The sequence below is a fragment of the Anguilla rostrata genome, chromosome 11 (genome assembly GCF_018555375.3).
Source record: "Anguilla rostrata isolate EN2019 chromosome 11, ASM1855537v3, whole genome shotgun sequence".
NCBI classification, from domain to species: Eukaryota; Metazoa; Chordata; class Actinopteri; order Anguilliformes; family Anguillidae; genus Anguilla; species Anguilla rostrata.
This window is the reverse complement of record NC_057943.1, coordinates 25156947-25184157: the sequence shown is the minus strand read 5'-3', so window position 1 is coordinate 25184157 and position 27211 is coordinate 25156947. Positions and strand designations below refer to the sequence as shown.

Below are 27211 nucleotides of genomic sequence, written 5' to 3'. Positions count from 1 at the left end.
GCCACGATCTTTAATTACCAGAAGCCAGTTGAGGACGAAGCAGTAGCAATAATAATTTGATGTGCTGTTTAATAACATTAGGATAAACTGTACAGAGTGGGTTCAGGTTGAGCTAGTTTGTCTACATGTGTGTACAATCATTCTGCCATATTAACAAATTAATAAGGGAATTTCTGTTTCAACCTCAATGGAGAAAAGTGTATGAGTATCTGAATTGAGATATATATGCCAGCACTGTACTGGTGTTATGTTATTACAGTACGTGCTTTTTGCTTGGCAGTTTGTGTTTGAGGACAGTCTGTTTGCATTTGGGCTTATGTCTCTGTGTGTGCGCTGTGCGTGTATGTGTGTGTGAATGCACACGTGTGTCTGTGTGTGCACGCTTATGTGTGCTAATGCCTGACATATGTTATGCTCAAGTGTGTGTGTGTGTGTGAATACATACCTGTATGTGTGTGTGTGTGTGTGTGTGCGTGCAGCTCTGGGGCTCTATGTTGTTGTTCTGTAAGTCAAGGACGAGCGCTTGGTTGAAGGTCAGTCGGATCAGAGTGAGCTTGTTTGGCCGCCTGATGCCTGAATATCATGATAATATAATACAGCTTGACTGGGGACCGCGCTGAGAAACAGGCCCTGCTTTGTGCTCTTCTCTGGACGGGGGGCGGGGTGGGGTGGGGGTGGGGGGCATGGTGTGTATTGTAGTTCCTACTGCTTCAGAGAGGACAAAACAAAAGGGGGAAAATGAGCAATGATTATATAGAAGGAAAGAAAGAAAGAGCTTGTACTGGCTGGTATAGTGACAGTGCATATCTGGCATTATATACACGCATACACACACATTCACTTACACACACACACACACACATACACACGCGCACACATACACACGCGCACACACACGCACACCACACACACAACACACACATACACACGCCAACCGCCACACACACACACACACACGCACACACACATACACCCCACGACAACACACAACACACACACACACACCAACACACACACCCCCCCACAGCGACACACACGCACACACACACACACACACACACACACACACACAGACACACACATACCACACACACACACACCACACACACACACAACACACGGAATCACACCAACACACACCACACACACACACACACACACACACACACACACACACACACACACACACACACACACACACACACACACGGTGTTTGAGGTTTTGGCTCATCTGTGAGTAAGATCAGCTGCCTGGTGGCCCTCGGCGCGTTCTGTGGCTGAAGAGAGGAGGTTCCCCTGTTACTCCGGCATGTCGTGCCCTGGGGTTCTGTGGCTGAAGAGAGGAGGTTCCCCTGTTACTCCGGCATGTCGTGCCCTGGGGTTCTGTGGCTGAAGAGAGGAGGTTCCCCTGTTACTCCGGCATGTCGTGCCCTGGGGTTCTGTGGCGATCCCGGAGAAAACCTTGGGACGTGTCGTACGGCAGGGTTCCGGTTCAGCAAGCTGCCGGTCGCAATTTGGCCCTGCGCCAGAACACTCTGAGTTCCAGCCCAAATTGAGCCCCCTGAAGTCACAACCACGGCACATTCTGTCTCTGCTTGGCATTCAGTGGCAAAGTGGGGGATTGTCAGTAATGTAGGGGTGGATTGTGGGTAATTAGAGGAAAAGAGGCAGATGTGTGATCAGGAGTTTCTCCTCTGCACTGATCAAACACAAGGGTTTGGGTTCCCTGTAGAGGCCATTTCCTCCTAACACTGTTTGTAGAAGCCTTTGAATAGCAAATGTAGGTATTATCTGGTTTCATGTGACCACACAGTATGTTTGGGATACATTGGTATTGGTGGGGGGAGGGGGGGGGGGTTATTGAAAAATGTGGACCGCCCCCCCAGCCCCCGGCGTGTACTGGCCCCTCATGGCCCCATCTTACCTGCCATGATTCATTCTATTCAGAGCAGCGGAAGGTCATTTATTTTGCCAGGCGTTCTCATACGACCCGGCGTCCCCGTAGGGCAGGTTAAGGTACGAGCCCGTCGTTAGAGGGGAACGCACTCAGGCGGCTGTTTATCCGTAACGTAATTACGCACGTTACACCTTATTGGAGCACAGGACGCAGATTAGCGCTGTGCTCAAAACGCTCTCCTTCATTACTGAAGTGCCATTAAAAGGACTGATGAGGACAGCCTGGTGTAAGGACAGGCATTTCAGCCCTGTACTTAAAGGGACAGCGCACCAAAAAAAGTTCCCTTTTCCAGCTGCAGCCACTGGTGATACAGTACATGTGATAACCTGCTTAACATGGTAGTACTCCAAAGATTTAGACACATTATTCCTGATGACATAGGTGGGAAGAAGTCCACTCCTATTCCAAAAGGGATATGTGTACTTGTGTACGCATGCTCTTGGGTAATTGTCACTAACTTGATTTTTTTTCTTTTATGAAATGATATCTCTTTGTTAAACTATCATATGTGCAAAGCCATTTCCATGTTTTCCTTTCCTCAAACTCCCACAGTTTATTGCAAAGTCATTGCCAGTGATGCCATTGCCTGTGATGTCTATGAGTTGTGGGTGAAGTGCCTGATGGGAATTGTATAACAATGCCAAGTTGGACGTTTTGCCAAGCTGGACAGAATTCTATGAAGATACATTTTGGAACTTTAGGTATTAGGCAACAATTAATTGGATTACTGCTACAATAAACATAATTAACAGAATTTGGATTGAGCAAAGTGCGGAAACTTTTCCTTTTAAGCTATGGGTTGGGACCCTAAGTGGGTTTCGTGCTGTTTGGAGTCTGAAGAGAAGAAGCAAACTAGGCCTCTATGGACATCACCGACTGAGAACTGCGCTGCCTCCAGAAACACATTTCCCTCCTCAAAATGGCTGAATTCAATTATTGTCGACAAAACTCTTTGTACACATCGAGCCGAGCAGCCACCCGGGCTCTAAACGTTTGGTTTGTGTGCCCCACTTTAACGTGGATTAAATTTGGTTTGGAGTGAGCGTCTCGTTCTTCCTTTCCCGGGCTCTGAGTTTACTCTGCTTGCCGGCGCTGGTTCAGAAGCGGGCGGGGGGGCGCACGGCGGGGCCTGGGGGGCGCGGGCCTGGGGGGCGCGGCCAGGTCGGCCGGCTCCTCTCAGGCCCTGAGCAGGTTCGAGGTTAAACCCATCCCGCCCGTCTCGGGCACCGGAGCGGCGTCAGCTCCGTCTGGCCACGCCTCAGATGCAAATGGGTTCCATCTGTCTGTGTTCGCACTGGGAGCAGGCGCACGCCGCGCTTCCAGTAACTGGCGGACGGCTGAAACCCGGCGACTCCAAATAAACAATTTCCGCCCGACGACCGCCGCGAACCGAGCGCGCCGGCGTTCCCCCCGGCTCTGCGTGTTCGCCCGAGCCCCGCCCCGCTCTCTCTAGCCCCGCCCCGCTCTCTAGCCCTGCGGTTCCCTCTCTGTTCCACCCTGGACTCTCGGTGTGTGTGTGTGCGCGCGCGGCGTGCAGTCATGCGAGCAGCAGGAAGTTTGGGTGTGCGTGCCCATCTGCATAGCTGTGCGTTCCGTGGGCCACAAATCAGCCTCGCTGCTCACAGATATCCCCTCGCTCCCTCTGTGTAAAGTTCAGCCCAGGTCTCTCACTTTGTATTTCAGACCTTGCATAACTGCATTTCCCAATATTTAAGCTGCAAACAGTCCCTTTGTGGTAAAAGAAACAAGCTCTGTTGTAAAATCTGAAACGATAGCTGCGGTGAGGTCGGCGCTGCAGGCTGAATACGAACGCTTTTAATTTGAAGGAGCGCTACAACTTCCTGTTCCGGGCTGAAGTTCAAAACTCTTAATTTGAAATAAATGTAGCAACATTCTGATCCAGAAACAGTTTTTGTCATCCTCTAACTTCAAACAACCTCAGCCACATTCTAACAGAGGTTTCCAGGCTTGTCAACGAATCGAGGCCCAGGCTTCTATGTGCGGCCTACAAAGCCACATATTTTGAAGTGTTATTGTTAGTGCTATGAATTATTAACTTACATTAGCTTTTCACAGTAACCTTAGAAATTTAATTATAGTCTAAAAAGCCAGACAAAAACAGTAAAAGCAGTTTTTTTTTCAGGGCTGAAATGATGAGAGCAGGAGACGTGACATGCAAGTGATGTACATGCACAAGCTCAGCTGTAATCTGGATATGGTCAGACCAGATCGTTTTTAACACCACCTTATCGGCCAGTATTGCCCCCGGTATCAGCTTCTCGGCAGGTCGGCCGAGCTCGGGGGGCGGGGGGGTCCAAACTCCCACGGAACGCCGGGCTTATCTGGCCGCCATGCCTGCCGCGCGGCGTGGGCGCTGGGGGGGGGGGGGTATGGGCAGGCTATGCTGTGCCCAGGGAGAGGGAGGAGGAGGGATGGAGACCCCACGGCCCCGCCCAGCCCACAGCGGTCACATGATCAATCTCCCTCATCTGTGGAATGTGCATCTCATTGGGAGACCTTTTTTGATTGTTTCTCTCTCTCTCTCTGCTTTTCTCTCTCTTTCTCTCTTTTTCTTTCTCTCCTCCTACCTTTTCTGTGTCCTTCTCTGCCTGCATTAGCAGCTCTCCAATTCAAAATCAGATTCAAGTGTGATATATTAGCAGGACCAGAGAAAGCCGTAAATTTAGCAGATGAGTCCTCGCTTTCTTTTTCTCCCTCTGTCTGCCCTCCCTTGTTCTCCTTGTTTGAGATGGCGTACAGTCAGGGCAGAGTGGTTTGGGTTAGTGTGGGGTGAGGGTAGGGGGGTGACAGTAGGGACAATGGCTGCCTTTGTCAGGCTCCCAGGCTGTGGTGAGTGGGGGGGGGGGGGGGTGTGAAATAGTACTGGACTGAGTGATGCACAGCGGCCATGAAGGACAATCTCTCTCCCTTTACCTCCCCATCTCTCTTTTTCTTCCTTTCCTCCATCTTTCTTTTTCTTCCTTTTCCTATCTCTCCCATATCCTGTGCCTTCCCTCTGTCCATTTCTCTCTCTGTTTCCCTCTTCCCCTCTCTGCCTCCCTCAGTCCCTCTCACACGCTGTGTCTGTCTGTCTGAATGAGTGTTCCCTTATTGGGTGTTTTGTGAGCAGCACTGGGGGAGCAGTGTGCATCAGTAGGGGGCAGGATGTTTGCTCGTCCAGCCCGATCACAGGTACGCCGAGTGACTGAGCGAGCGAGCAGCTCCCCAAACTAATGAGCTTATCTGAGGCGGCTGGGCAGAGTGCAGACGCCATTAATTCAGCGCGCGTGTGTGTGTGTGTGTGCGTGTGGGTGCGCGCGTGTGTGTGTGCGCGTGTGCGTGCTTGTGTGTGTGTGTGTGTGTGTGTGTGCTTGTGTGCGTGTGGGTGCGCGCGTGTGCGTGTGTTTGCGTGTGTTTGCGTGTGCGTGCTTGTGTGCGTGTGTGTGTGTGTGGAGGGGGTAGTACAGCATTTCTGTCCTGAACCGGTTTAGTCCAGTTTGAATTGTAATTCATTTCTTTATTATTTATGAATATTTTCTGATGTCATTGTGTTGAGTGTATTTGGGGATTAGTTTGCCATGGAATGCATGAATAGCTGGGAATGTCCCTGCCAGCCCTCAGAAGGGCCCCTGGCTGGTGACCCGGGTGCCCGTGTGACCGTGCCGGCCGGCCAGCCAGCCTGGGCCCCGGTCGATGCAGGCCTCCACCAATCAGAGCGCGTAATAGACGGAGCTGCGCCGGTGATAACGGCGTGGCTAATAATAGCACGGGGCTAATAATACCGCGCGCTGGAGCGCCACCGCCCCCCCGCAGAGCAGGTTCCGGTGCGCCGGGCGCCCGGCGTCAGGGGCGCGCTGACGGCCCCGCGGCTCTCCCCCGCGCCGGTGCGGAACCCGGGGGCTCCCCGGCTGACATTTCGGCCCAGCTCTCGCAGGACGGTTTGGTGAAAAAGGTGTTTTTTTCCCCCTTATGGTTTGACGGCGGGGTGGCGGGGGTCCCACCGGTGAGAGTGCAGATTGTCTGGGCGGTGTTGTTTTACAGGCCAGGAGGCGCAGAGACCCGCTCCTAAAAATATCCGGCCTGCAGGGTCTCTCAGAGGCATTGTGTCACATGGGATGACCTGATCTCTTTCTCTCTCTCTCTCTCTCTCTACTGTCTTCCTCTTGGTTTTCTCTTTCTCCATCCTCTGTTTACATTTTCTTTATCTCTCTTGTCTTCTTTCCTTCACTGTCTTTGTTTCTTGCTTCCCCTCTCTGTTTGACATACTTTTCTCTCCAGGTTTTTCCCAGTTCTCTTGTCTTTGATCACTTGCTACCTCTCTGTCTTTATCGCCCTCTTTTTCCTCTTTCCCTCTGTCAGCGTTCAGTGTTTATTGATTTCAGTTGTTATACAGCTTTACTAAGAAATTTAAGAAGATGCAAGAAAATGCAAGACCACCCCTCCCCCTGGCTCTCACTTGCAAAATGAAACAACAGAAAGACTCTCTCATTCCCTCCATCTCTACTTTTTCTCCCTTGGTGTCTCATTCCCTCCCGCTGGAACACAGGAGATTGTGTTTGGCCTTTATGTTTGTTGTCCAGTACACAAGCACATCAGTGTTTTTGGGTCCCACTTGTCTTCAGAGGTGGTGCTGACATCCAGACTGTCCATTAGAGATCTCTCTGGGTTTTGGTTTTAGCACTTTCTTATGTTTTAAAGGAAAACTGATTTGACAGCATCCAGCTTTTAAGAGCGTTTGCATGGCCACACTGTCAAAGGCCACACACCCCTGCTGCTCTACTGAGTGCTGTTTCTATGTAAACCCAGGGAAGGAACATGGGTGGACACACCATGGCACCATGCCCTGCCCTTGGATTTTACAGAACAGCGGTGGACAGGAGGATGGGCTGAGCTGGGCTCTGCTATACTATGCTGTACTGGGTCGTGCTGTGCTATGCTATGCTATGATATGCTGTGCTGTGGTATTGTGTTATGCTATGCTACATTGTGCTGTGCTGTGGTATACAATGTAACACTACGTTGTGCTATTCTGTGCTATGGTGTGCAGTGCTATGGTATGCTACACTACATTGTGCTATTCTGTGGTACATTGTGCTATGCTCTGGTATGCTACACTACACTACATTGTGCTATTCTATGCTACGTTGTGCTATGGTGTAGTATGCTACGCTACACTACATTGTGCTATTCTATGCTACGTTGTGCTATGGTGTAGTATGCTACGCTACACTACGTTGTGCTATTCTATGGTACGTTGTGCTGTGCTATGTGATGCTGTGCTAGGCTGCGCTGATCTTGGCCTTATCGCCACCGGTTTCAGGCCTTGCAGCATTCTGTGCCTCTCCTGTAAGATAGCGCCGGCGGCCGAGCGCAGTCGAGCAGAACAGACGCGCGCTTTATCATTTTCACCAAAGAGGCGCGGCTTTCTCGGAAGCCGTTCTTTGTTTTTAACTGCCTCAGCCGGCGTTTGCCGGGGCTGCGCGCTCTGGGCCGGAGCGAGCCGAGCTGGCTCCTGCGGATCATTATTAGGCTAAATGCGCACATCAGTATGATGCAGGCTCGTCTCTCTCGCGGGTAATTGCTGGTAATGGGCCGGCGCCGTGCTAGTTATGCGCTAAGTGACTGTTGCACGCTTACGTTTTGGCTGTTCCGCTCCTGCTGTGTGTTCCTACTGTCCCAGTGGGTCGCCTGCAGTGCGTCTTACCGCATTGCAATGCTAAGTCAGTCCACCTACCGGGGGCTGCCAGTCAGACATACACATGCGATGCAGGGGATTTTATACGGGGTTAAGATACGTGCTCAGGCAAACAGACAGCATGTATACTGGAACTTCAGAGTGAGACGAGTGTTCTGCTGTTACTAAAACAAATATTTTAATGGATTTTAGTTTTGCATATGAAAACAGATTTAGCGGTGCGCGGAGAGAACCTTGTAAGCACATTTCTGCTTTCGAATCGCTTTCGCCAATGGCCGCTCGAGCTCACGATGCTCCTTTCCACCGTGGCCCTCGAAGGAAACGGACAAACGCGTAAATTAAAGCAAGTCTGAGCCCGACGAGCAGCGCTGGCTCCAGAAAGGGCGCTTTTGCCGTCCTGCCAGAGGTGGAAACGTCCGTTTCGAACAAGTCGTCCTTAAAAGGCAGCGGCGTGCGGCGCTCCGCGGGGCCGAAGGCTCGAACGCCGAGAGCAAAAAATGTAAACTGTTTAATATGAACTGTTAAGCTGTTAATATCACTCAAACTGATGAATAGAGAAGCGGAGCGCGGCTCGGGAGCCGCGTTTCTTTGGCCGTCCGTGTGGAAACTGTGCGCTCTGTCTCTGCGGAGCCAGATACGCCGGGTCTCCAGCGCTGACCCGCGGCTCACAAACGGACCGTGTCTCTCCCGCGTCTCTCCTCTATCTCTCCCGTGTCTCTCCTCTATCTCTCCCGTGTCTCTCCTCTATCTCTCCCGTGTCTCTCCTCTATCTCTCCCCTGTCTCTCCCGCGTCTCTCCTCTATCTCTCCCGTGTCTCTCCTCTATCTCTCCCGTGTCTCTCCTCTATCTCTCCCGTGTCTCTCCTCTATCTCTCCCGTGTCTCTCCTCTATCTCTCCCGTATCTCTCCGTATCTCTCCGTATCTCTCCTCTATCTCTCCCGTGTCTCTCCCGCGTCTCTCCCGCGTCTCTCCTCTATCTCTCCCGTGTCTCTCCCGTGTCTCTCCCGCGTCTCTCCCGCGTCTCTCCCGCGTCTCTCCCGCGTCTCTCCCGCGTCTCTCCCGCGTCTCTCCCGTATCCAGGCCCTTTTATCAGTCACGAGATGGACAAGCCTCCTCTTCCATTGGCTTGCCAAACCCGTTTACCTGTGAACTTTCCAGTTTGCCCTGAACTTTGTGTTTGTTATAGTTCATGGCTGGCTCGCCGTGTAACCACAGACAATGCACAAGAGGACATTTTTGATGCAGCACACCTGCATGCGGACGCATGCGCACGCATGCACACACAATCATGCAGCCGGGCTTTCAAAAGGTCATTGTTAGGCCACTGGAACTTCAGGTATGCTTGAAAGGTGTTTATAAAGTTATGGTTATTCCCAAACCTTCGAAATGTACTTGATGTTGAGTCAAGCCTCTGTTGCTTTGGCACGCGATGTCCCTTCAGCAGGGGAAGCTCTGTGAGTGAACACGCGTGGCTGACGTTGGTTGCGGGAATTGAGTCGTTCTTGCACGTGTTTTCTTCCCGCTCCTGATGAGCCGTGGCGAGGGGCCGGCGGGGTGGGTCGCCCACGCCGCGGCCCGTTCTGCCCGCCGCCCCCGATCGTCACACGCTTACCCGGGACTCTCGCTTTTTACAGTTGCCTTGTTTTTCTCCCGGCATTGAAAAAAAAAATGTTTAGCAGAAAACAAATGAAAAATACTTTGTGGCGAAGACAAAGGGGACAGAAAGAGTGGAAATGGCTTGTGTAAACAGGGGGCAGAAATATCAGCACACATGAAAAGCGGGTGGGCCGCCTCGGGGAGGGGGGGGGGGGCGCTGCACAGCCCCCTAACTGAGAGCAGGCTCACTCGCGACCTGTTTCGCTAACTTTCTTCTCTTCTTTTCTTTCCCTTCCCTCTCTCTTTTTCTTTTCCTCTCTCCCAAAAGCCGTTTGTTTACACCGCGGCCCTTTTCTGTTTCGGCTCGGGCTCTGGCGCTTTGATCCTGGCGTGCGAATCGGGCGCTGTCTCAGCCCGCAGCGAAGGCCCGGTCCCAACGCTAGCGTGGGTTCAGCGAGCTCGTATTAGCTTAGCTTAGCGCTGTTTCCTTTACTCTCATTATCTGGGGTCACAATAACACTCCTGTACCTCCACGCCTCCCAGCTGAGTTTGCTGAAGGGACGGTAACGTGGCTCACCGTTGGGGAACACGGCCGGCTGCGCTTCAGTAAGAGCCCGCTGGAGCATTTTAGCTGCTCTGCGAGGGCCGTGGTGCTGCGGAGCGGCCTGGGACTCCTGGGGTGAAGATTAGATTCCCAGGTTGCCACTTCACCCTCGAGCGAGATTCTTCACTCGGGTTGCTTCAGTAACGCGTCCCGGTGTGTGTATGGATTGTAAGCTAAACTGTGTAAGTCTCTCTCGAATAAAGTGTCTGATAAGTGCCCGAAATGTTAATGTAGTTTAAAGTGTCCTCCACACTTGCCTGAAATAGTTTGTGGATGGATGTGTGTGTGTGTGAGAGAGAGAGAGAGAGAGAGCAACAGACAGACTAACAGACAGCATTTAAGCAACTGAAACAAAACCTGAGAGATGTGCAGCATTGACAAAACAAACCAAAAGAGAGAGAGGCTGTGGGTTTGTGTGAATATGGATAGGAGTGTGATCTAATCAAAACTGTCTCCATTAATGGATGTCATTGTCATTCAGTGTCATTCTGGTTCTACCGATCTAAAGATGACACATTCCGTCTGCCCTCAACTAAACCCGCTAAAACATTGGAGTGTCTTTCAATCCATCCACCAGAGAGCAGCTCAAGGTGTTTTGAGCTGGTTTCCAGTTTTCAAAGTTTTGACCATGGTCTGTAACAGTCTTCTACGGTTAAAAAAAAAAAAGCCTAGGTCTGCCCTTGAAAGTTGGTCTGATGTAGGCTAAAGGTCTCCCTTGGGTAGCGGTTAGCATACGGCACCAGTGAATAAACAGCAAAAACTATCGATCCAACTGTGTTCATTTGTTGATATGCCTTCAAGTCCAACTACAACAGTTTGCTGTTTGCTGAGCCAGAACACCACAAATACAAAATATTTTTGGCCCTAAATTATGCTGATTTATACTTGGAATTAACCCTTTAGTGTCCAGATATTTTAGACAGTTATAGCAAGAGCTGGAAGGGCCCTAGCTCATTTTTATTTGCATTTCTGACAAAGGGAGAGAGGGGCTTGTTCTTCAATACACAATTCAAATGAACCTCATAATGGTAAAAGTAAAGGAAAGTACATTTTGGGCAACCAGAACATATTACATTACCCTGGGTACACCACTTTACCTGAGGTGCCCTACATTAACCAGCGCAGACCACATTACCCAGGGTACACCACAATAACCAGAGCACACCACATTACCCAGGATACACCACGATAACCAGAGCACACCACATTACCCAGGGTACACCACGATAACCAGAGCACATTGCATCACCCAGGTGCACCACGTTAAGCAGAACACATAAATTACTCAGAGTACACCACATTACTCAGGGTACACCACATTAACCTGGACACACCGCATTACCCAGGGTACACCAGAGCATGCCTTGTCTATTGGTGGCAGTGGTGATTATCCTCCAACTGGTTAGATGCAGGTGGTTGGAGATGGTGGAGCTGTTGTTGCGTTATCGTGTGTGCTGGTGGACTTCACCCCCCCAACGATCACATGGTCCCAAATGGGGGGGTTAAGGTTTGATAGGGTGGGTGAGATGGGTGAGGGAGAGGATCGTTCTCGCCCTCTCATGCTTTATGGATTTGACTCTTTGGGCCTAAGCTATGCAGTGAGCCTCAGTGCTGCTCACAGCAATGGAGGAGCATTCTTACTCTCAGCCTCAGGTGGGAGGGAAGGCCCTGATGTCATCACTGCTTATTACTGTGGAAGAATGAGTCTCTCTCTTTCTCTCTCTCTCACACCTGTCCTCCTTCACTCTGTTTCTCATGCTCTAGATTTCTCTCTTTTGTCTCTCTTCCCCTTCACTCTTTTTTAGAACTTGTTTAGAGCTTTTTCAGTGAAAAAGCGTTGAGTCAGTGTGACACTGACTCAGTGTAGACAGACAGGGGACTGAGCCTGCAGCCTTTACATCAGGAAGCGCGGCGACGTCATCCCACCACTAGCCGTGGACATTGTTTCTGTCCTCCAGTGGTGTGAGTGAGTGAGTGAGTGAGTGAGTGAGTGAGTGAGTGAGTGAGTGAGTGAGTGAGTGAGTGAGTGAGTGAGTGAGTGAGTGAGTGAGTGAGTGAGTGAGTGAGTGAGTGAGTGAGTGAGTGAGTGAGTGAGTGAGTGAGTGAGTGAGCATTTCTGCACGCGCACACAGTGCACGTGTGTGTGTGTGTGTGTGTGCGTGAGTGTTTGTGTGTGTTTGTGTGTGTGTGTGTGGGGGGGGGCAGCTCTTTGGCAGCTGTGTCATAGTGGGTCTTATCTGCTGTTCGGCAGGCCCTGTTTTATGACTCTGCAAGTACACCCCCCCAGCCCCGCACCCCCCCTCGCAGAGCCAGCAGTAGCTCTGCCTGTGTTGGGGCTCAGGACACTCACAGGGAGGCAGTGGAGACTCGGCCGCCATTAGGGAAGAGCACAGGAAATACTGCAACCGCTCTAATTATAAACCTGATCAACTTTACCAGTAAAGCGCTTCTCCTACAAGTGTGCTCAAAGTGCTTTCCTGTGGGAAATGCCTGCACGTGCACACACACATGCGCACACAAACACACACACATGCGCACACACACCCCCACTTACAATACAGGCTATGTTCCAGGAATCGCAATTGCCAAGTTTAATAAAAGAAAGGTAAAATAAGAGCTATAAGCGAATTAAAAAAGAACAATATTTCCAAACAGATTAAAGAGAATTAAGAGTGAACTTCACACAGGGATGCGTGTAGAAGGAACAACAGGAACCTGAAGTGCACACACATAAGGTCTCAGACTATGTGAGTACTAGCGCACCGAGGCCCTGAGATACTGATCTGAGATCAGTCTTGGGTGTGCACTGGCGCAGTAACACAGAGACGTGCCCAGGAACCAGCCCATCTTTAAACCAGCCCCTTTAAACAGCTCTGTAACAGTCTTCGTATGTTACCCTGAATGCGACTGATAGAGTCGGGGTTGGGAAATCAGAATAGTGGCGAAGGCTAGTCCCCCTCATTTAACGCTGACGTAGCGTTGACCTTTCACCTGTCCGCTGGGCCGCGCTACTCAGGTGTGTGCGGGTGCTGGTGCCTGTCCGCTGGGCCACGCTCCTCGGGTGTGTGCGGGTGCTGGTGCCTGGCGCTGCGGGGGCTTCATTTCGTCGGCTTTGTTCCTTCACGTCCGAGTTCAGCTTAACGCTTCACAACTGGGTCATACAAACGGGTGGGCTGCTTTGGACAGTGCTATTACCAGGAGCAGTATTCATATTCAATTTTCTCCCATGTTTATTGTTATCGTAAACACTTCCCTGCTGCCGCTGCTTTCTCTGAGCAGACTAAACTGTGGCATTAAGTCGTCTTCCAACTGGGCCGTTACATGAACTGCGCCCGTCATAATAGCGCGGTTGGGAAGCTTCTCCCGGGCTCTCCATCTTTTGGTCGTGACACAGAAACTACGGTTGCATCTGCAGTCTGTGATTGATGCTCAAATGAAGATTTATTTATGTATTTTTCTTGCTTTTATTCTGGTTTATGCTGGTGTTTCGGTGTTATAATTTTGCCTCGTTCCTGCGTAGACGCGCGTTGTGAATCGCTCCATCGGTTTTGTAATTGAAATACTTGTTTTGGGGTGGTGGGGGTGGGGGGGAGAATCAATGTTTGTATTTTTTCCCCTCGCGATATTTTTACAGTGGAGGGATTGATTGATATTCCCGTTCTGTCCCCTGCTCCGGCTCAATCCAGTATCGATAGCTTGCCGCCGTGTCATTTTTCCATTCGGAAAGCGCCACAGACCCGCGAGCTTCTCTAGCATCGCCAGCCTAAAGGACGACCCCCCCCCCCGTGCGGATCAGACTCGCGCGCCAGCCTAAAGGACGCCCCCCGTGCGGATCAGACTCGCGCGCCAGCCTAAAGGACGCCCCCCGTGCGGATCAGACGCGCGTGCCAGCCTAAAGGACGTCTCCCCCCCCCGGGCGGATCAGACGCGTGCCAGCCTAAAGGACGTTTCCCCCCCCCCGTGCAGATCAGACCGCGTGCCAGCCTAAAGGACGTTTCCCCCCCCCCCGTGCGGATCAGACTCGCGTGCCAGCCTAAGGACGTTCCCCCCACCCCCCGTGCGGATCAGACCGCGTGCCAGCCTAAAGGACGTTCCCCCCCCCGGCGATCAGACCGCGGCCAGCCTAAAGGACGTCCCCCCCGCGATCAGACGCCGCGCCAGCCTAAAGGACGTCTCCCCCCCCCGGGCGGATCAGACGCGCGCCAGCCTAAAGGACGTTCCCCCGGCGGATCAGACGCGGCGCAGCGCTCGCGCTCCGCCCCGGCGATCGACGCGTCGCGGCCGCCAGCCGTCCTCCCTGCGTGGATGTACTCGTAGCGGCATCGCTTGTCATGCAAGCGGCGCTCAGTCGACTGGTGCGCGCCGCTGTGTGTCACGAGATCTGCTAGTCACTGGGCGACGGGTGGGCCGATTAAAGTAGAATGCTGCTGCTTCCCCTGCTCCCGGGCGTTTGGAAAACAGAACTGACACCGAGGCCAATGACCAAGCGCTGGGCGCACGTCTGCGGCCCTGCAAAACAGATCTGTCACGCACGTGGACACCTGCCTCTCGCTCTCTCTCTTCCTCTCTCTCACTCTGTCTCTGTCTCTTTCTCTCTGTCTCTGTCTCTCTCTCACTCTGTGTGTTTGTTAGTGATTACCGTCTTCTAAAGGTGATTATGATCAGATTTTGGTGTTGTCTCTCAGGTCGTGTGTGAGTTGTGTAAAGGCCACTGTGTGTCTCTCAGGTTGTGTGTGAGTTGTGTAAAGGCCACTGCTGCACGTCTCTCAGGTTGTGTGTGAGTTGTGTAAAGGCCGTTGCGCGTCTCTCAGGTTGTGTGTGAGTTGTGTAAAGGCCGTTGCGCGTCTCTCAGGTTGTGTGTGAGTTGTGGAAAGGCCACTGTGTGTCTCTCAGGTTGTGTGTGAGTTGTGTAAAGGCCACTGCGTGTCTTTCAGGTTGTGTGTGAGTTGTGTAAAGGCCGCTCTGTGTCTCTCAGGTTGTGTGTGAGTTGTGTAAAGGCCGCTCTGTGTCTCTCAGGTTGTGTGTGAGTTGTGTAAAGGCCGCTCTGTGTCTCTCAGGTTGTGTGTGAGTTGTGTAAAGGCCGCTCTGTGTCTCTCAGGTTGTGTGTGAGTTGTGTAAAGGCCGTTGCGCGTCTCTCAGGTTGTGTGTGAGTTGTGTAAAGGCCGCTGTGTGTCTCTCAGGTTGTGTGTGAGTTGTGTAAAGGCCGCTCTGTGTCTCTCAGGTTGTGTGTGAGTTGTGTAAAGGCCGCTGTGTGTCTCTCAGATTGTGTGTGAGTTGTGTAAAGGCCACTGCGTGTCTCTCAGGTTGTGTGTGAGTTGTGTAAAGGCCGTTGCGCGTCTCTCAGGTTGTGTGTGAGTTGTGTAAAGGCCGCTGTGTGTCTCTCAGGTTGTGTGTGAGTTGTGTAAAGGCCGCTCTGTGTCTCTCAGGTTGTGTGTGAGTTGTGTAAAGTCCGCTGCACGTCTCTCAGGTTGTGTGTGAGTTGTGTAAAGGCCGTTGCGCGTCTCTCAGGTTGTGTGTGAGTTGTGTAAAGTCCGCTGCACGTCTCTCAGGTTGTGTGTGAGTTGTGTAAAGGCCGCTCTGTGTCTCTCTCAGGTTGTGTGTGAGTTGTGTAAAGGCCGCTGTGTGTCTCTCAGATTGTGTGTGAGTTGTGTAAAGGCCACTGCGTGTCTCTCAGGTTGTGTGTGAGTTGTGTAAAGGCCGCTCTGTGTCTCTCAGGTTGTGTGTGAGTTGTGTAAAGGCGGCTGCGCTGGTCCCCAGGTGACCGTGCCACGTCGCACCCTCGTTCCACACCGTGCTGCACTTGCCTGTTTGCCGTTTGAGCATTTCTCCCCCTCTGCTCAGCTCCCCGGATGAGGCTGTCTGCCAAAACAAATGAATAAATAATAAGAAAATAAATGATGAATTCCTGGCCATAAGGTCAGGTCAGGTGTGTAAACGCTCTCGGGAACAAAGGTCGTTCTATGATGGATTACACTCAGAGCTCAATGACTTACTCTACATACTGTAGAGAGACAACGGTTTCATACCTTTGCTTTTCCTCTTCATCCCAGCATTGCTCAGTTTCATTCTGTTTGCACCACTTTGAGAGACTGTACTAACATTAACGCATTAACTTTCTGCAATGTTTCCTTCAATAAAGTATAAGCCTCATAAGTGCTACGTAGCACCTTCCTAAGGACTGCGTAAGCATTCATAACTACTTGTGATAACTGGGAAGATGTGCTGTGCGAATTGTACAATAAATTTGCTTATGTGGATGGCAATATGACAGACCTCTTTGCAGTCCCTGTGGTAGTTTGCCGTAAATCATTTATGGCATTTATGTAGCGCTTTAAGGTCTTACATAGTGCTAATCAAAGCATCTTCAATTATGTAGGGCCTTGCATTGAAAGCATAGCAGAAATAGGCTTTTTTTTTTTTTTTTTTCTTTCGGATTTTTTTTTTTTTTTTGAGCAGCGGAGGGGTGCATGTGTAGGACAGATGAGATAGCTGATCCAGCTGAACCGGGAAAACAGGTTGGAATGAAACTCGCTGTGTGGCAGCTCACGGTCCGCCAGACTCGCTCCCAGCACCCACGGCAGGAGCCAGGATGGAGTTCCTCCGCGGCCTTGCCTTTGACCCGAGGGGAAAAGAGATCCTGTAGCGAGACTCCCAGCAGCCTCTCTGCTGGCTCCACTTTCCCTATTGAGTTACGGCTGCTGCTGTCAGCTGCAGATGTGCCAGACCTGTCTTCGGTAGGGGGAGGAGCCTCCTTTTGGTATCTTTGGCCAGGGGAGGAGCTTTGGATCTCAGATTTCATTAGGTGAAGGGCTGCGTCTTCTCTTGGGGGAGGAGCTTCAGGTTTCGTACTTCATCAGAGGGAGGAGCCTCTGATTTACATCTTGAGTAAGAGGTGTGGCTTCAAGCTACTTTGGGATGGTTACAGAATCACTGGGGATGGTTACAGAATCATTAGGGATGCTTACAGAATTTATGTAAGAGATTTTTTCAACTTTCTTACCAGTACTTTATTATTAATCAGAGAGAATTAGAATGAGAAAACTAAAGAGTCTTTGTATGTTTGGTGAAAAAATTATTTACAAGGTACATAGTAAGAGGTTCAGATGACAATGATTAAGCTACTTTTTGCCTAAGATATTTTTCCAATTTTGAGTGTCAGTTGTCCATGAAATGGCGAATGTCTTTGCTTAGATCAGATGCTGATAAGTGTGTTTTAAGCTGTTATCAGCTGATACCAATATGACTCCAGTGTTATTGTCCATCCCTAAGAATCACTACCAGGAAGAAAGCTTATATTTCCAGAAATCTGAACATCCTGTGACTTCCACTGAAGTTAATAAATGTGAAAAATAGATTTTTAAAAGGCTTTAATGATCAAAAAGAGTAATGTAATGTCAGAAAACCAATTTGTAGTGGTTCAAGTTGGATTTGTATCCTGTTTGCGGCCTGTAGCTCACAAGCGGTAAGAGGAGATTTTAATTTTATGCACAGGAAAGAACAACTGCAACCATATCCATAAGCACAAGTGGTCCTGACAGGTGACAGTACTCTTGGCGGAGGAATAAACTCTACATTGTGCTCCGTGTTCCTGTGAAGTCAAGTCTCATGGCTGCTATTTCCCATGAGGGGAATTAAACGCTATTCATGGCCTTGACAGGCAAAGAATCCTTTTAAGTAGTCTGAAAGCCTCAAAATAGTCCCTGCAAAGCTGAAGAAGGTCCTTTGCTAACAAATGTCTTCTGTTCTGGAATTGTTATTGAATTAATATTGAAATGCTATTCAGCAGACATTGATGGTACAAGTACAGCTGTAGCCTGCATTAAGAGTGATGGCCTTGTGTGGGAGCTGCCAGTAAGTGTGTGAGAGTGGCAAGGAGACAGTTGGGGGCAAGGTCTCGCCCTGGGACCACCCCCCTCCCTCGGATCAGCCAATGAGGGCACTCGCCCATGGACCGCCCCCTCGCTCAGAGCAGCCAGTGAGGGCAGACCTGTCAATCAGGCACTGACAAGGTGCACATAGAGGCCAGATCTGCTATCTACACTGCGCAAACAAGGAGCCTTCCATAACTCTGTGTGTGCGTGTGTGTGTGTGCGCACACACGTATGACCGAATTCATGTATGCATGTGCCTATGTCTGTTGGGTGGATGAGTGTGCACCTGTATGTGTGTGTGTGTGTGTGTGTATGTGTGTGTGTGTTATTGTTTGTATATTTTATGGGTGGGGGACCACATCAGAGTGGTGAGCATTGAACACGATCATGGGCCATAAAAACTTAAGCACCCAGGATGGGCTGACTCCTGTCCTTCTCAAATCAGGCCCAGATCATCACACCTCACTGACTGTGTTACTGAGAGCATCTTTCCCACTTGTAGGGAGCTGTTCATCATTCTTCCTCTCAATCACGTCCTCTGTGACCTCAACTGCCTCTACGGATTTCACTCTGCAACCATTCTGTTGCATAGTAAAGTGAATCAGTCTGATTGGTTGATTGCCTGAGTAGGCTTCTGATAAGACCCTGAGTGGCTCAGGCTGTTTGGAGAACGACCTGTCTCTGGAAACGAGAATGGGGCCTTAACCGGATGAGCCACTCAGCAGCCACACATACATCATCTTTAACGCTCTCATCACCATCTGTTGACTGTTGATACGCTCCACACTGCCTTTCTGTAGCCCTACTCAGTATTAGAATGAGTAGGTCCCCTCCCCCTGTTACATAGCGTAGCTGGGTACTCAGGTGTTCTATGTTGTAGCTGGTTATCAGCATTGCTTTGCTTTGGCAACACAATATAGCCTTTTGGGGGCGTGGAGCGAAACACAATTTTTGTGTGTTTTCTTAATGCAATCACCAGTGTGTTTACTGCTTGAGAAAGACAGGTTCTGTTGGCGCATAAACAGAGCTGATTGAATGTGAATGTGGGGGGAGTGGGAGTGGAGGACCCCAGTAGGAGAGTGTGGGGATGAGTGGCTGAGTGGTGTTTTGTGTGCAGGCTGGTGTGTAAAACACGTCGCGCCCAGAGGGCCGTGCTCATGGAGCTGCAAGTGGGGGTGGGGGTGGGGGTGGAGATATTGGCCGAGATTATAAAAAGAGCGTTAAAACCCCCCGTGATTTGGAATTTGGAGGAGTTTGGTTATAAGACGCTGGGGGAGGGGGGTGGAGTGGAAGAGGTTTTATAGCTGTTTGTTGTTTTTTTGTGTGTTTTTCATATGACAGATGTGTGGCTGGGTTCCCAAACCTCCACAGGCTCAGGGAGTTCACTTCAGTTGCTGTTCTGAATTTTATTTATTTTCTTATGCTGAGATTTTTCAACGGTCTCGTGGGTGGACCCAGAGAAGTTTAAGTTCTTCCCAAAAGCTCTAAAATGAACATGGAACTTGGCTCCGCTCTCACCGTGGCAACCCAAAACCCCTCCTGGATTAGGGCTGCCATGTGTGAGTCCTGTGATTTGGGAGTGAGGGGCGGGGACAGTTGTCTCAGGTGCTGGGAGTCCCGAACCTGCGATTTAGCGCCTCAGTTTGTAACCAGAGGGGGTTGCTGGTTTGATTCCCAGGCAGGTCAGAGCTGTAGGACTGTTGAGCAAAACCAAAACAGCTGCACTGAGACATCCTACGCACACACACACACACAACATCTGCCAAGAAAAATAAAATAATTACAATGCCCTTGACAATAACAATAATACCATCCAATGGGAACCAATACCAGTCACTTGCATGATGCACGCTTTGGATTTACTCCAAGAGTGAGAATTTAAGAAGTGTTTTTTTAGTACTTGCTGATTGCATTACACGATGCAGACGCACAGAATTGAAACGGTGTATCAGTCTGTGTTTGGTGGAGGTGGGGGGTGGGGTGCTGGGGTCATGATGGGGGTTTGGATCTGAACCCCGCCGCTCATTGTCAGGAGAGTTGCTCTGCTGCTGCTCTCAAAGGTGCCCCTCCCGCGGCGGGGTGACCCAAACAATCTTGAGCGCCAAACGAAGCCCGAAACATTGAGTCGTGAGACTCGTGACCCGGGCGGCCCAGCGTCGGCACAGCGCCGGCCCTCTCGGCGCGCGGGTGAGATTGAAGCGGGCTGCGGGTATGGCTTTGACGCAGGTCGTGGAAATGGACTCGCGGTATGTGAGCAGAAGTGAAGCGGGCTGCTGAGCTGGAATCCCATTACAGTGCCAGCTCACATGCAGCAGTTATTCTACGTAATGGTCGGAATGATCTGGAAATCCTCTCTGTATTAAATGGCAGTGAACCTGCACAGGTGTGTAAAGCGCCTGTAGCACAGGGGGAAGTAGCTGTGCGGTGCTGCAGTTAGCAGGAAGCCTCAGAAAGGGGGCGGAGCCTCCGTCAGAGGCACAGGGCTGCTGTGGGCGGGGCCAGCGGGGGGCGAGTCGGGACAAGGGGTTTTGAGAATGAACAGAGCCCTGCTTGAAAGGGCTTCCTGCGGCCCGGGTTGAGCAGGGACAGCGGCGACCCCGTCCCATGAGCCCTCGCTCCCGCCGGGAACAGAGCCGCTGTCCCGAGAGCAGCGCGTTCGCTTACAGCTGGTATCCCTGTCAGCGCCCCCCCGCCCCCCCCACGCACCCCCCGCACGCATAACCAAACGCAGCTGTCTCCAGCACAGGAAGGCCCACACTGCCGGCCTTTAGGGTGACTTCACCCGTTTAGCGGACAGCTGTCGCTGCGTCAGGCGCGGTGGCCCGGCCCGCGGCTGCTCCGCCGGTCCCTCGTGGATCGCCGCGTGAGCTGCTCTCCACCGGGGCGGAGCCGCCTCCCCGCTCCGCCCACTGTGGGGCCGCTCAACCCCGGAGTTCTCCAGGCCTGCGAACCAGGGAACACACCACGCCCTAATCTCCCACTGTGTGTGTGTGTGTGTGTGTGTCTGTGTTGTGTGTGTGTGTGTGTGTGTGTGTGTGTGTGTGTGTGTGTGTGTGTGTGTGTGTGTGTGTGTGTGTGTGTGTGTGTGTGTGTGTGTGTGTGTGTGTGTGTGTGTGTTTGTGTGTGTGTGCGTGTCTGTGTGTGTGTGTGTGTGTGTGTGTCTGTGTCTGTGTGTGTGTGTGTGTGTGTGTGTGTCTGTGTGTGTGTGTGTGTGTGTGTGTGTCTGTGTCTGTGTGTGTCTGTGTGTGTGTGTGTGTTTCTGTGTGTGTGTGTGTCTGTGCGTGTGTGTGTTTCTGTGTGTGTGTGTGTATATTTTGCAGTGTGCATGTTTGTGGGTGTGTGTTTATGTAAGTGAGTGTGCACCTTGGTCATGTGTATTTATGTGTCTGGACTGCATCATCCCAACCTGGTTTTGTATGAGCCCTCTCTCCAGGACAGGCTGCCTCACCCATCCTGGGTGTTGGGGTGACCCTGTGGGAAGGACCTGCAGTGCTGACAGGACGATGTGCAGTTTCACTGCACCCTCCGCACAGGGAGGAATTGGTTGTTCATTTTTATGTAATGATTTACTTTAATCGTTACTTTTTTCCTCTCTGTAGATGAAGCTTTATTAGTAATAACTGGCCTTGTGCTGGGGGTATTCTTTTGGCTGTGCCGTTTTTTGGGGCGATGGGCAGTCACTTCATGGCTAGCATCAGTGTTGCGCTCATCACCATCTGAGCCTGCTTTTCATAGGAAAAGTAGCTTCAGCTCCACGATGGTGCTGTGGATCGCACTGCTGCCTGTGTGGAGTTTGCATGTTCTCTCCATGCATGAGTTTCCTCTGGGGTACTCCAGTTTAGATTAATTGGAGACTGTAAATTGCCCTTAGGTGTGAGCAATTGGTGTGTGGGCCCTGCAATGGATTGCTGACCTGTCCTGGGTGTATACCTGCCTTTTTCCCAATGCATGTTGGGGTAGACTCCAGCACCCCCCTGACCAGGAATTAGTGGGTTAGACAGTGGATGGATGTAACGTCTAATTGTTATTGTTTAAACACTTAAAGGGTTAAAACTAATCAGTTTAAACATTTAGTACTTTGATGCTTTTTTAATATCCTTACTCAAGAGTATTATACACTAGTAATAATATGCCTGGATTCAAACTGGCAACCTCCCGTCCCTGGTCACCATGCCTCACTGCTGAGTGTCTCCTTCCCAGCTGCTCTCTTTATTCTGTATGTGTAATACAGGTAGAGTTGCCATAGAAACCAACATTTAGGTTCATTTTGTGATTGTGATTTTGGTCAGCAGAATAGAAGTTCCCACCACACGTTCTGAACATTCTCTCAAAATCTCAAAATCCCTGTCCTCTCTCCCCTCCCTTCCTCCCTCCCTCCCATGTCTTTCTACATCCCCCCCTCCCCCACAGCTCTGTTTAACCTCACCTTGATGTGGGTGGTGGGGGTGGCTGGTGGCTGGTGCTGTGGGGGGGTGGTCTGACTCCTGACTTTGTCCTGAAGGACAGGGGGTTTAGGATCGGCGGCTCCTCAGCCTGCTGGGCCCGAGCGAAGCGCGGCTCCGCTCCGGACAGAGCCCTGGCTGCCGTCCACCGTCTGGAATCCATCTTCCTAACCGCATTACCGCCGTCCCAGAGGCCCTTTGTGCTCTGTGCTGGTGGAGACGCGCCGCCCCTTTCCTCCGCCAGCAGCCTCACGCAGCCGCTCCAGAGCGGGCTTTCTCCAGAGCGCCTTGTTTTAGTAGTTTTTACTGCGCATGCCGCTACAACCGCGATGTGACATTTAGCCATTGTGTTCTGTTTGCTAAGCTAGCTGTCCCCGCCCCCCTGCCCCCCCACAAATCGCCCCCTGGACCCCCCTCCCCCAAATCGCCCCCCTGAACTCACAGCCTGTACGCATTTCTAAGGCCTTGCCCAATCGAGGACAGAGTGAGTCGATGCGGTTGGTGGCCGGGAGTGCACCCCTCACAGTCCCCGGGAGAGGGAAGGCGCAGGTGACTAGGTTACGGCTCCGTTATTGTTAAAATGTGGGAACCTGAAATAACGAAATGTGATTGTGATTTTTTTCTCCTCCCGGTTAAAACCTCGGTGTAAAGTGTCTGCTCATTCCTTTGTGTGGCAGCGGTGACAGGCATTCCCCTTTGTGCGCCCGACGGTAATTACTGGCTAATGTCATTTATTTGGCTGTGTAGCCAGTGTTGGTTTAGTTGCTAATGGCTTCTGTGTTCATACAATGATTCCTTAATTTGCTGTGGGCCTCAAAGGCAGCCAGGCAGGTTGCCGTGTCTGGTTACCAGGATGTGTAAATAGGGCAGGTTTAATTTTTCTCCCTTTTGTTTCGGGACAATAGAGCTTTAGCGTCCGATGCGGGTCTGCAGAAAGACCTGCTGTTGTGTAAACACGGGGCCTGTTCCTGTGTATAGTGCAAACGGCCGTGGCACCGCCCCGCGTCGATGAGGTCAGCGCCGTTCTCTCTCTCTGTGTCCCCCACGGCCTCCTGGGTAAACAGGCCCCGCGACCATCATTCCGATTCCACTGCGGCAGCTTTCTTTTTCTTTTTTCTTTTTTTTTGCTGCCTCTTATCTGTTCTCTTTCCCTTCTGCAACATCCATCGTTCATCTGCCTCTTATTTTGCTTTCCTTTATTTTTCCTTCTTTCGCTTTTGGTGTCACATGTGAAATCCCCCAGCCCCCCCCCCTCCTTAGCGCCACCCTATCCAAAGACCTGTCTAATGGCTTCCAAATGACATGCTGTGAGCACACACACACATAGAGGTTTGGTTACATACCAGCTCACAAACTGGCTTTGATGTTTGTGTTAGAGGAGAATTTAACCCGGTCCTTTAAATCAAAAGCAGATCTTCACTTCAGATCTAAAAATGTGTCAGGCCCACACATTTTTAAAACACTCCAATCAGGTGCAGTGAGAATGTTATTAAAAACTATCAGATCCCTGCATTCCACATACCATATTCCTAAAAGGGCCCGAGATTTAGGGCGAGGAACCAGGAATCTGAATGTGAGACTGTATTTATCTACTTTGTTATTTTAAAATTTTAGTTGATTTAAAATCATTAAATTAATTAAATGCAATAAAGTATATTTATTTAGACTTAATTATTTGAAATTAATTTAGTGAAGCCAACCATGAGTACTCTGTTTGTAAGTGTTCAGGTGATGAAAATTCCAAAAAGGAGACCATGGACTGTATTTTATAGAACAAAATCAGAAGTCCTGGTCTCTCTTCAGCCATCACTAAGTGTTCAGTGTCATTTCTGTAAAGGAGTCTCCTCTATTTCTGTGAGTGTATGTTTCATGTGTGACCAGCAGGGGTCAGGTTTTTGCCTTGGCTTTATCAGAACGGTCTGATTTTCACTGTTCTGGGTGAAAATCGGTCCTTTTCTTTTCTGCTTTGGTCGAAGACACCATCATGACTTCTAGCTCTCGTCTCCCATTGGCCCCCCTTCCCTGAGAGGAAGTGCTGTCTCCAGAGGAAACGCTGTATTTGGGGGTTAAAGGTCAGGCTGTTTTCCCATGCTGTGGTGGGGTCAGAGCAGGAGAGCAGCAGAGCAGCGCTTTCCTAAATAGCGGATAAGGGAAAGGATCTGCTCAGAGGCTAGAGTGAGAACATTCCCTCACTTGCGTTGGCCCTCTGCCCGACTGCCCAACTGCCTGTGTGTGGATGACTGTGTATTTGGGTATGATTGTTTGCTTGTGTGTGTGTCTGTAAATGTGTGTGCGTGTGTGTTTGTCTGTAAATGTGCCTGTGTGTGTGTGTGTCTGTAAATGTGTGTGTGTGTGTGTGTGTGTCTGTAAATGTGTGTGTGTGCATGTGTGTGTCTGTAAGTGTGTGTGTGTGTTTCTGTAAGTGTGTATGTGTGTGTGTGTGTCTGTAAGTGTGTGTGTGTGTGTGTGTGTGTTTCTGTAAGTGTGTGTGTGTGTGTGTCTGTAATGTGTGTGTGTGTGTGTGTGTGTGTGTGTGTCTGTAAGTGTGTGTGTATGTATATGTGTCTGTAAATGTGTGTGCATGCGTGTGCGTGCGTGTGCGTGTGTGTGTTGGCTCTCTCTGTGCTTCAAGCTGAATGTACATGTAATGAAATGTAACAGAGGTTTCCTGCTCAGGTTAGTTTTGTGTTGCATTTTCCAGTAAAACAGAGATCAGGACCTTATGTTCAAACTCCTTCAGAATGATTTGCCAGATACATTTCCTGTTATTGAGACCTCCCTTCATTTAAATGACTCTTGTTGTTCTAAGACACCTTTTAAAATGAGGTCAGCTGTGTTTGTGTGTGCGTGTGAGTGAGAGACTCTCTCTCTCTCATGTATATGGATGAAGTGGTCCATTCTTCCTGCAGTAGGTTTTTTTTCTCAGTGTGGGGTCACACTTGTTAAACTATCTGCGCTGTATGTGCAGACATGTCTAATGCCCCCCCTCCCCCCCCTCCCAAGCTGAGCGCCAATGTGCTGATCTTCCTGTGCACCAACATCATCGGGATCTGCACACACTACCCAGCGGAGGTGTCCCAGAGACAGGCCTTCCAGGAGACGCGCGGCTACATCCAGGCCCGGCTGCACCTGCAGAGGGAGAACCAGCAGCAGGTACCCAGGGAGGGAGGGGAGGGTGGCTGAGGAGGAGAGTCACTCCTGTTTTTGTTTTTTGTTTTTTTTCTTAAAACTTTTTTTCATTCACATTTTTGTAACTGGTAGCATTAACATGCTTGTTACTACTCTTTTTTGTAACCTGTTATTCTAACAAAACCAAAATATTGTATGTGAAAAGAGACTCATTTAGTCAATTTAGTAACCTCTTATTATTTTAGCTGTTATTTATAATTATTTATCATTATTTGGTAAATAATAGCAAAGTTGTGTGGTGTGGTAAAATGTGAATCTGAGAATGAGAGCACCCACACACACACGCAGACACACACACATTTGTGTTGGGGGGTGCAGGGCTTGGTAGTAACACACTCCCACGCAGCTACGTGACTTTCTCTCTCTCTCTCTCATGCTCTTCAGGAACGCTTGCTGCTGTCCGTGTTGCCAAGGCACGTTGCCATGGAGATGAAGGCAGACATCAATGCAAAGAAAGAAGACATGATGTTTCACAAGATCTACATCCAGAAGCATGATAACGTCAGGTAGAAGGTTACCTGGAGAGGGGGTGGGGGTGTGGGAGTTACAGTGCTCACAGAACATAGTCTACGTATGGAGATAGTAGAATGCCAGTGTTTACACACTTAGGATTTGTGGCACAGGTGCTAGAGAGAAAATGTAATAGTATAAAGACATGCTCCGGCACATTGTCTCTTGCCAAATCTCAAATTTTATTGGTGCTGACATTTTGAGGAAGAGTCCGTTACACTCTAAACTAAAGGCTTCAGCCTGGAAAGCCTCTTAGCACAGTTCCACAGCTGGCTGATCTCTGCAAAATGAAACATGGCACAATAGAACTGTTTTTGTTTAAAAATCCTTTCATGTGAAACTCTCAGAATTTGTATTTTTTTAAAACCCTTTTCTGGAGTTTCTACTTCGTGGCGAATGTCAGAATCGCTTCCTGTGATTGGTCTGTAGCTCTGAGATGGGCGAGACGGGAAGCTTCGCCAGCCAAACAAACCAACATCAGAATTTCAAAAACGATTCGTTTTTACAGAGACACCCAAGTGATTTCTGTGAATTTGCACCAGAGAGTTACAGCCACCCCCCACCCCCTTAGCCCCCCCCTCCCCGTGTCTCTCCCTTGGTCCCCCCTCCCCTTTCTCAGACTAGGGCATACTCGGACTGTGCTCTGGGGAGAGGGAGCTTGCCTGAGAAGGCGCTAATTAGCATCTGAGAGGGAATACTTAATTAGCAGCCGCTCGCGTTACCCCACGAGGAGCCGACCCGCGCGCCTTATTCAATTACAGCATCGAGCGCCAGGCCGCCGGCCTCAGAGGTCCCGTCGCCCCGTGATACCGTCGCCCCGCGATACGGCCTCTCTCCGGAAGCTGGAAAACATGATAGGGCTGGTTTAAGCAGCGCTGGTGGGAAAGGGTCGCTGGAGAGCCAGGACCGAGGCCTGGGCACTTTGCAGGATCGCCCCTAGCGATTAGCTTTCCGCGCAAATTAGAACGAAAAATTGCCTGGTGCTCTTACGGTTTTCTCTCTGGCGCCGGTTTTTAAAATTTGGTCAGTGATTGTGTATGTCTTCATGTCAGTGTCAAATGCTGCCCCTGGCAACCGTCTTTCTGGATGATTCCACAAGACTCATTTAGATCAAACCAGCCACCTGAAGCCAGTGGAAAGCAGTGTCTTCTGTATGAAGTGCCTGCAGACCACGGTCTGAATTCTCAGCTACAGGGGCTTTTACCACCAAAACTGTGATGTTTGTGGTTCATTATGTAGTCTTGCATTAATTATAGACTGTGTATTTCTATTATGTATTAATTTGTTTATGTATCTCAGTTCTTAATTCTATTTTCACAACCAGGTTTCTCTAGAATAGAAGTGGGT

The 27211-nt window shown here is 50.3% G+C and overlaps 1 protein-coding gene across 5 annotated transcripts in view; it reads left to right on the top strand.

Moving 5' to 3' along the window:
• The window catches only part of LOC135234383 (adenylate cyclase type 6-like), a 54676-nt gene that overhangs the window by 9706 nt on the left and 17759 nt on the right, over window positions 1–27211 (top strand). For all 5 annotated transcript variants that reach the window (XM_064298947.1, XM_064298943.1, XM_064298944.1 and 2 more), the window contains exons 4-5: window positions 25169–25318; window positions 25739–25860. In XM_064298947.1, the coding sequence (XP_064155017.1) occupies window positions 25169–25318; window positions 25739–25860 (272 nt within the window). The remainder of the gene's footprint in view (window positions 1–25168; window positions 25319–25738; window positions 25861–27211) is intronic.